The 10000-nt window shown below is 42.9% G+C and overlaps 1 protein-coding gene across 1 annotated transcript in view; it reads left to right on the top strand.

Annotated features, from left to right (window-relative positions):
* LOC111339480 (E3 ubiquitin-protein ligase rnf213-alpha) overlaps positions 1-10000 on the top strand; it is a 138050-nt gene that overhangs the window by 76299 nt on the left and 51751 nt on the right. Inside the window, exons 41-51 of the mRNA XM_088738394.1 lie at positions 1-330; positions 573-733; positions 973-1047; positions 1290-1396; positions 1711-1861; positions 1947-2163; positions 2415-2685; positions 3286-3474; positions 3834-3942; positions 4288-4459; positions 4767-4962. The exon at positions 1-330 is cut by the window's left edge and continues 491 nt beyond it. Coding sequence (XP_088594520.1) covers positions 1-330; positions 573-733; positions 973-1047; positions 1290-1396; positions 1711-1861; positions 1947-2163; positions 2415-2685; positions 3286-3474; positions 3834-3942; positions 4288-4459; positions 4767-4962 — 1978 coding nt within the window. The remainder of the gene's footprint in view (positions 331-572; positions 734-972; positions 1048-1289; positions 1397-1710; positions 1862-1946; positions 2164-2414; positions 2686-3285; positions 3475-3833; positions 3943-4287; positions 4460-4766; positions 4963-10000) is intronic.

The following is a 10000-nucleotide window of genomic DNA, read 5'->3' as shown; positions in this document are numbered from 1 at the left end:
AAAGGCAAGTTATTCGACAGGAATCGGTGTGCCTCCAGTCCACGCTGCGTTTGTTAAAAAGCCAAAGCAAAAGAAAACATCCAAGATTCAAAGTTTCTTAAACGTTGCTGCCGATGAGGGTTTTTCGGAACAAATCGCATTAGCTGCTCTTGCGAGTCTGGGTGTTGATGCTGAAGAGGACGACTTACTGTATTGGTGTTTAGAAGAAGCCGATGAGGCTATCATTGAGGCTCTTTACGAGGATGCAAAGCAGAACCCCGTGACTGTACGAGAAATCTTCTCAAAAGAAGTCGATTCTGTTGATCCCGAGTTTCAAGCGGCGGATCTAAGGTAGCCGATTACTGATAAGGCACAAAAAACAACTGCGATTTACCAGGGATTATCTTAACTGAATTGTAAATTACACTCACATCGGTGAAGTTCGCTGAAGAGAAAAAGCAAACAAGCCAGTTGATGTTAACGAATTATTGCAATATTTGTTAATGGGCTTTTTACATAGTGGAAATACTTTGATAGTTCCTTTTCTACTTTATCAAACCCCACGCAATGTTATCATTTGTCTCTTTCTAAAGTGTAAACGAAAGCGGGTCAGACTTGTTACTCGACATATCACCGAAGCTCATTGAAAAAGACCTTGCCGATCAGAAAACGAGTAAGGACGAAGAGGCAGAGATCAGTCAGTATCTTACACTCACGCAGCTGGGAAACTTCCTCACGGAGCTTTCAGTAAAAGGTTAAATGCCTACCTGTAAATTCTTGTTTTTTAATGTTAATACCTCACTCTCCTATCCGTAACTAAAGGAACTCACACTATTCAGTTATGAGCAGCATCTTCATTTTTTAGGTTGAGTCACTTTAGGCCATTCATAGCTAGCTTTTCGAGTCTTCAGTTAGCAACTGAATTATAAGGGTTGAAGTATCGTTTTTATTTCCTCTGGACAAACAGAAAGGTAGAATTTTATATCTTTATAGGGAAACAGGCAACACCTCGTACATTTCCAGCATTCTTGAAAAGAGGAAGACCCAACCTCATGCTTGTTCCAAAAGGTAAGTATCGTAATAGCCTTGAGCGCATTTGATACATATAGGTTTGAAATGTTATTGCTAAGATAAATTTAGTCTTGTTTTCATCTAGATTTTTGTGGTATGAACTCTTTGACGATATTAAACTATGTAAAGATTTAAAACCTAGACTAGTCTTTCAGGGAGCTGTTTTTGGTTTGTTTGTTTTTGAAAGTTTAAGAGCAGTATGATTTGTGCTTTCAGTTACTGAATCCACGCTTTTGTAGGTGAAATTCTTGCGACAGTCCTCACTCTGTATATGCATGACAAGCAACAGCCGTTACCAAGTCATGAAGAGGTTCTCCTTTGTAGTCCTGAAACCACTACAGAAGAGGTAGTTGTTGGAATATTTAACAATTATTCTTTTGTAAAATTTTTGCTTATATCGTTTTTGATGAAATGCCCCTTGCATAAGACACGACCACTAGATTCTGACTTCAGTCGAATGAGTCAGGAAGGAATTTTCCTCGACGTGGATGGGATGCTACGAGTTACTTGCTAATCAGCCCATATTAGTCATAACCCTTTAGGGTCATGTGTGAAGTAGCCCAAATCAGGTATCCTCCTTGTGTAGTCCAAACAATTCGTGGTATTCAAGTATAGGTGGTACTAGGTATTTTCTCATCTTTATGGTTTCCTTTGACGTAGATCGAGCTGCTGTGGAGACGAGCCATTGGGGACATGGAAGGTCGATTCTACTGCCTCGTTCATGCAGATGTATTGGACTTCTCTGTCAGCAAACAAGCAATGGACATGCTGAGGGTGGTGACGCAGGGACTTGCTGGCAAGCCTGGAGAAAGTGAGTTCAGCTTGTGATAACTACAAACCCTCTTTCTAGAATTTAGATACTGTAAGATACATAATTCACTTTCGTTAACTCTCAGATTATGGCCTGGTGGTCATCTGCAGTAGCGAGAATGAAGATCGTGCTAACGTAGTGGCAGCTCTTGATCAGTATCGTGTCGCTTCCCCACCTTGTCCTTCGCCTGAAGGCCTCAAAAAATACCTTAAGCATCAGCTCAAAGCACCACCTCCTCAGCACGGATTCATCGGAAGCAGTAAGATTACGTGGACTGTAGCTGGATCTTTGGATCCAGAGAGGTTAGTTTTCTTTTACAGTTTTGTGACAGGAGAACCTTTATTCGAATACAACCTCTATAGTGAGCTACTTCAGAAGGGAGGTATACCTTCGATGAAGATGATAAAAAAGTCTTTGAACGCATTTGATTAGTTGAGATGAAACTCTTTCCCCCTAAAAAGTTAGGTTCCAGTGTAGTGCTAGAGCTGTTTTGTACGAAATTGATATTATATTTTAATAGAGATTGGTTCAGTTTTGCGGATATTCTCTTTAGACTCTGTGTCCGAGTCGTCTCGTCTCATCGCGGAGGCATGGGAAAGACTCTGTTCGTTCGTCGCTTAACAGAACAGCTGCCATACCTTGTAAACAATGACATGGTTGTGACAAATTTGCGCAGCCAAGATTGCAACGCATTGTTGCATGTAACTGTACCACTCCATGGGAACTCCACAGACTCATCAATGGTTGTGGATGCACTTCTGCCGCACGCAGTAAAGGCCAATGTACCACTCTCCCGGATTTTTCATGTCGACGTATCACCTTCAGTAAGGTTTTGAAATTCTCTGGGTGTTGGGCGAAATCGAGAGAGAGTGAGGCATTACAGGTGGAAAATACTTTAGAAGTGTTCGTCAGCAGCTGCATGTTCTCAGGGATGATATACTATTTTAAAAATGAGTGCGAGGGTTTCATCAGGGTTTCCAAGCACGAGAAAACTGGCGAAAGCACGAGGCCTGCGGCCTCGTGCTTTTATTGTTTTCGAGTGTTTGGAAACCCTGATGAAACCCGATGCACAAGTTTTTGAAACCGCTTCTTCAATCGCGCCTCAGGAATAGAAGAAAATGGAAATATTCACGAATTTTTCACATTTTGTCGGCAAGTTTGTTGTTTTTATTTAAATTAAGAAATAAGTTCACTAGAGTTTGACACTACATAACATTCAAGAGTTTTATTTTATATGAAACTCATGGATAGTGCATCATTCCAGGGTTTCACCGGGGTTTCAAACCACAAGCATATTACGAAATTGGCGTGTTTTGGTTGGATGATGACGTTATGAATTATAAATGAGTTTGAGAAATCTACATTTAGTATGTACGCCTTACAGTTTGATTCTCTCTCTGATAATTACTTCGTCTCCCTTTCAGATGAGACGTGGTTTAGATACACTTCTTTTTAACCTTCTGGTCCTTGGCTACCTTTGTGACAAGATGGGAAGAGTATGGAGAAGACGAACCACAGACCTGTACGTCATTGAGGTTACGACAGCAGCTCCCCTACCCACCGGACTCACCAAGGAAGAGGAATATGAAAGACAAGGGGTGGGAAAAAACCAAGTAAAGCTGTGGTTTTATAACTACTTAAGAAAAGTCTCCAGGCAGAAAAATTAACCGAAAATAATCTTTATCACGTAAATAAATCGTATGCCGCCAATTTTCACCTAGCAAAAGTAATGGCCCAAAATTACCTCAAGCAAATTGGTGGAGCTTCCACCTGGTATGGAAGGTCGTGGATGTGAATTATAAATGGTTGGCGTGCTAGTTAAAGCCCTAGAAGGGGTCGTTACACCATTTTAGTCGAGCAAAAAATTTTGCTGCATAGTGCCTCACGCAAGAGGCACTATGCAATGACAACACTGTAACCAGTGTACTTGGATTTGCCCATTGATAGTATCGGTTGTATTCTCTTTTTTCAGAGTCAATCTGGAAGATCCACTTTATCAAAACGGCCTTTCTATGATCTGTTGCCCACTGTTCACTGTAATACACCAAGAACTGTTCTGCGCTGCTTAGCAGATACTCAAGGTATTTAACAAATCAACAGTGGTTCAGCATGGTTTGTACTCTTATCGACAGCGACATTTGTCGTCGCGGTAGTCAAAACCTTGTCAATGGAGTACGCTGAACCTCTGTGGTTTTTTTTTACCACAATATCGACGTCAAGTGAACGATTTTTTCATTGCGTCACCATTGCTTGACACGTTCGCGTGAGCAGAGTTATCTGTGCTCTTATCGACAATGGTAAATTGGCCTATCAGATCGCGACAATACTGCCAATTGTTAATTGTGGTAAAAAAAGATTTATTTACGTTAATCATGATTAGTCACAGTATTTGATATTATCCCTTAGGATATTCAATTCTGTTACAGATCTAAAGGACTGCAATCCTTTGTTTGATGTCAAAGAATTTCAAAACGCACCGTTTCAGAGGGTCTATCACTATTTTAAACTGTCGACGAAAGGAAAAAGTCTGGATAATTTCACATTCCTGCCAGAAAATGTTGATGATGATCGAAAGACATGCCTTTCGCTCCTTCTCAGGTTTGTAAAAAGTAGCAGGTAGATTTTCACAACGTAATGACTTTTTCTTTTCTAATTTACATAGTTATACTTTTGATTTAGTGTTGTATTAAGAGATTGACTTAACATTGTTGTGTAGTAAAAATGTCTTTTCTTCAGAGAACTATCTACTCGATTAAGCACCGTGTCAACTGGTTGCGAACTTTACAGTTCCAGCTCCACTATTTCAATTAGTTAAGATGTTAAGATAACTACTAGGGAATACTGTTTCAAAGATGAAGACTGATTGTTATTGGCATGGCCACTGAATACTAAAATATTTTTGCAGTAACTGTGGTATTCCCGATCCTTCTTGGTCGGAGATTCGTCATTTCGTGAGTTTTTTGAACTCGCAGCTGAAGGATTGGGAAAAGAGTTTGTACTGTGACATGAAGCTGATGAGGACTATCCTAGCGGGACCTAATGTGCTGAATCTTGAAGGTTTCTGGTCGTTCGTTGTGCGCTTTATGATACAAATGTCAAGGGTAAGTGAGTTATTCAAAGATTACTGTAACCAGTTAGGTTTTTGCATCCAGGACGAGTATGGCATTACGAGTTCGCGCGTGTTCCACTTTTTGGACGACAAAGATTTTAAAATTGTCCTCATATTTTACTTTTGTTTATTTACATTTGAGTAGCTTCGTGGTGGCAGAACAACTTGAGAGTTATTTCTCGATATCGGCAAACTATGTTCATCTATAATGAAGGACACTACTTTTTCGCTTGAGGGCTGTAGTCAAGGAAATACATTTCTTCACTATTCCGATAACGCTCTAATTTTATCCCCCGAGGGGGGCTTATTAATAATGGCGTCAGGACTGACTGGAATCCTAACGGTCCTGTAGTCATGCGAGTGATTACGAGTGCTACGATTGATTACGATTAAATCGAGATTTATCAAAACTATCACAAAATTCGAGAAAGAAACTATGCGTCGGTTAGAATTTTTCACAAAAGAACAACACTTACCTCGGCGAAATGCCTGACAAAAGCGTGCGCACATGACGCGTCCTAGTACACAGTCGAATTACAAGCATGACGTGCACCTATTCTTCTTAGTGCTCAAATCGAGAATTCGGTCTGTAGTCATACGAGTGATTATGGTTTGTTAATCACTCGTATGATTACCGACCGACTGGACAACACGAAGTCCTGTTCCCAATTAATCACAACTCTGACAAAGTTTGAGAAAGAAACTAGACAACATTTAACTCGGCAAAAGGCGTGACAACAGCGCCCGCACATGACACGTTCTGTTCACTTACACAAGCATGACGTGTAAAATGTCTTGTTACATAGTCATATTACGAGTCTGACGCATACGTTTTCCAATTATATCACACAAACTCCGTCCGAAATATATGAGAAAACATAGGTATAATTCCGCTTATTTGTGCTTCGAACCACATTTTAACGCATATTAAAGCCTGTCCCCACTAGGGGACAGGTCAAAAGGTGACGCAATCCCATAGTGCCCCTGTACAAGAACATGGTCCCATGAACCTTTGCATCTTTTACTGCTGTGCTTCGATCCACACAGGTAAGTGACCTTTTAGCGTAAACTTTTCCGCTTTATTTTCCCCTTTCAGCTCTCTCTACACCTCCTCGGTAACGAGGAAAGGTTTTGAAGATATTTTCTTCAAATTAACGTGGCTTTATTAATCGTAGAATACGATGTCACGTAGAAAACGATCTCATCGTTCTCTTTCGCCACACGGCCGCTATTACGACCGCCGATCGCCGGCTCGGAGTGAGGCTAAAAGGCCCAAAACTCCCGAGAATCCGCCCGCAACGGGCGAAAATACGCTTGATTCTATCCTGCAGACCTTTCAGCAAATTCAGTCTGACATGGCGAAGACGAACGATCGGGTATCCTCAATGGAAACTCTACAACAACAACCTTCAGGTTTCGCGCCATCGCTCCTCACCTGCGACGCCGCGATTTCTCTCATGGCGCTCTCAGACAACGAGTTAGATTATGACCCCTCTCAGGCTACTGAGCCGCAGCAACAGGCTGTTAAAGCAAAACACAAGGCTAGTAAGCCATCACACGAGGCCACTAGGCCATCAAACGAGACTTATGTGTCCCATACAGTGGAGAAAACTCCTCCGAAGGAAATGGCCCCTGACAGCTCTTCAGTCATTATATGACCCTGACTCAGCCCTCTATTCATGGACCCCTCAGAAGGATTTCTCCTCCTTCTTAGAGAAGCAGTTTCGTTGGAAACTCACCTATGACCAGGTACGTGAAATTCTCGACAATTATAATATTCCAGCTGTCGACTGTTTATTTACGCCTTCCCTGGACCCTTCGGTCGCAAGTCAAATAAGCCCTCCGCAAACAAAGAGGTACGTACAGGATCGCGATAAGGAGATGGCTACGGTCCAAAGGACCTACCTTAACACAACAGGGCTGCCCTGCTCTCTTCATGATGCTCTTACCTCTAGAACCCAGGTTCCCATAGAGGACATTAAAAGCATAGTTGAGCAAACATTGTGTCTCCTTGGTTCAGCAAACCATCAAATGTCAATATTACGTAGAAAGAAAGTTCTTGCAAATATCAATAGAGATAAAATAAGTCTGGCTGATCAGCCACTCTCTAATGCCAAACTTTTCTGTTTGGAGAGGATTTCCCTGCGGTTGCTTCAAAACAAGCAGAACACTCTCGTGGCCTAGCCAAGAACTTATCGCATGCCCAAAAGCCCAAACAAACCTTCCAAAAATCTGGGAACACAAAGGACAGCCAACGCCTTGGAACCCCGGGCACTTTCTCTAAGTACCAAGCAAACCGACCAAAAACTATCGGTCCTTTCGCCCCAACAAGGGGTCTTCAAACCAAGACTCAACAACTTCCTAGATCAGTGGAAGGAAATCACCTCAGATCCAGAAATCTTAAAAGTTGTGTTGGCATATCAAATCCCCTTTCACTCTGTTCCTGTTCAGTTACACGTTCCAGTTACAACATGTTCAGATTCGACGGCTCCCCTTCTAGATGCAGAGGTGAACAAACTCCTCTCAATGGGGGCAGCAAAAGAGATCCCATTCTCCACAGAGAATTTCTACAGCAGAATCTTTCTGGTTCCAAAAAAAGAGGGAACATTTCGCCCTGTAATCGACCTTGGAGTCGTCTCAACAAGTTTGTGGAGCACTTTCATTTTCGAATGGAAAATATCTCCTGTCTCAAAAATCTCTTAAAAAAGGAGACTTTATGACATGCATAGACTTAAAGGATGCATATCTCTCCGTCCACGTACACAAATTCTCACAAAGGTACCTTTGCTTCCAGTGGAGAAACAAAACATTTGCCTTTCTAGGTCTGCCATTTGGGCTAAATACAGCCCCCAGAGTGTTTACAAAGCTAATAAAACCCATAGCTGCTTATCTACGGAAAAGAGGTATTTGAATAATCGTCTACTTAGACGACTTCCTAATCCTAGGCTCCTCCTTAGAAGAGTCAACAGCAAACACCTGGCAAACACTGACCCTTCTGCAGCAGCTGGGCTTCACCATAAATTGGGAGAAGTCCATCCTGGAGCCCGCCCTGTCATTAAAATTTCTGGGCCTTTCTATAGACTCACAGACAATGTCACTCAGCCTTCCAGAGGGAAAGATCCTGAATATACAAAACAAATGTGAACCGTGACCTTCTCCTCGACCCAACCCCTTCTGCTCGCGAAGCAGCAAGCCAGATAGGGACATTGGAGGCTGCTCGCCCTGCAATTTGGTAAGCCCCCCTCCATTAAAGATATCTACAAATACAGCTCATAAAGTCCCTACAGGTGTCTCAAGACAATTACGAGACACTAATGTCCTTGAACAGGAACGCTCAAGCAGAACTACAGTGGTTGCACCACTATGTTCTAACCGTAAACGGCAGTGCGATCAATCCTCCTCCCCCAGACCTCTACATAACATCAGACGCCTCCAAAACGGGCTGGAGTGCTTGGTGTGGGAACTTAACCGCAAACGGCCGTTGGTTGCCTCTGGAAGCTAAATAACACATAAACGTCCTCCAACTGAAAGCGGCCTATCTTGCCGTCAAAACCTTCCTCAAGGACAGGACCAACATTGTGGCATGTCTCCGCATGGACAACACTACAGCTGTAGCCCACGTAAACAACAAAGGGGGAACACGTTCCCCACAACTTGTCAGCTTAACTCTGAAACTTTGGCAGTGGTGTCTTCAGAAGTCAATCCTGATCACTGCTCAACACTTACCAGGCAAGCTCAACAGTGTAGCAGACAGAGTGTCCAGGGAGTTTTACGACTCCAGCGAATGGCAAATAGACCCACAAGTAATCCAACCCTTTATAACAAGGTGCAATGTAGACCTCTTTGCCTCTCACCTTACAGCTCTTCTCCCAACATACGCCAGTTGGAAACCAGACCCAGGGGCTTCTTACACGGATGCAATGACCCTAGACTGGACCCCTTTGAAAGGTTACGTCTTTCCACCATTCGGCCTGATAGCACCAGTCCTGAAAAAGGTCTCGCAGGACAAGGCGGATCTGGTCCTGGTAGCTCCAGCCTAGCAGGCGCAACCTTGGTGGCCAGTTCTTCTGAACCTCCTCACCAAAAAACCAATCATGATCCCGAACTCCAAATACTTGCTGAGGGACCCTGCATCCCCCTTCAGAATCCATCCGATGTATCCCAGGCTCCATCTGGCCGTCTTTCACGTATCAGGGAACAAATTCAAACAGAGGGTTTTTCAGTGGACATTACCGAAATACTCCTCTCAGCAACTCGTACCTCCACACATAAGACAGACCAGTCTGCCTAGGGGCAATGGAACAGCTGGTGTGGTAAACAGAAAGTTAATCCAGTTTCAGCAACACTAAATGATGTCCTTCTCTTTTGACTGATCGCTTTAAAAGCGTGGCTGCGTATAAGTCAGTCAATGTAGTACGTTCAGCTATCTTCTCTTGTCACCCAAAAATTGACGGCTACCCCGTGGGCCAACATCCCCTTGTTGTTCACTCTTAAAAGGAATGCAAAACATGCGTCCTCCACAACCCAGATACAAACACACATGGGATGTGCAACTTGTAACTAAGTACTTGGATTCTCTTGGGAAAACTAAACTTTTGCCCTTAAAGCTCATCTCTATCAAGCTGGCAATACTTTTTTCCCTTACGTGTCCAGAGCGAGCTTCGTCCCTAAATTGCTAAATTGGACCTCCGTTACTGCCGTGTAGCCCCCTAGGGAGTTTCCTTCACACTCACACTTCCGAGGAAGCGAGGTTCAACAGATCAGTTACCTCAAGCATTTTTTGCGTCCTTTCCTTACAACGAGAGACCCTGCCCTGTTGACACGCTCCGTGTTTACCTTAAAGTGCTACTGAAACGAAATTTTCGTATCTGAGATTTTCGCTCCAACCTGTAGTTTTGAATATGCTGACTGTCATGAGATAGTTTGCTTTGGCCAAAAAGAAGCGAAAGATATCTTTTTTAACCGTTCAAATCAAAACTTTTACACAAAACCATGTCCGGGCTCTGGTACCGAGCGAAATGGATTGATGA

This window comes from Stylophora pistillata, chromosome 11 (genome assembly GCF_964205215.1).
Source record: "Stylophora pistillata chromosome 11, jaStyPist1.2, whole genome shotgun sequence".
Lineage (NCBI taxonomy): Eukaryota > Metazoa > Cnidaria > Anthozoa > Scleractinia > Pocilloporidae > Stylophora > Stylophora pistillata.
The sequence above is the reverse complement of the archived record's forward strand: the minus strand, read 5'-3'. Positions and strand labels throughout refer to the sequence as shown.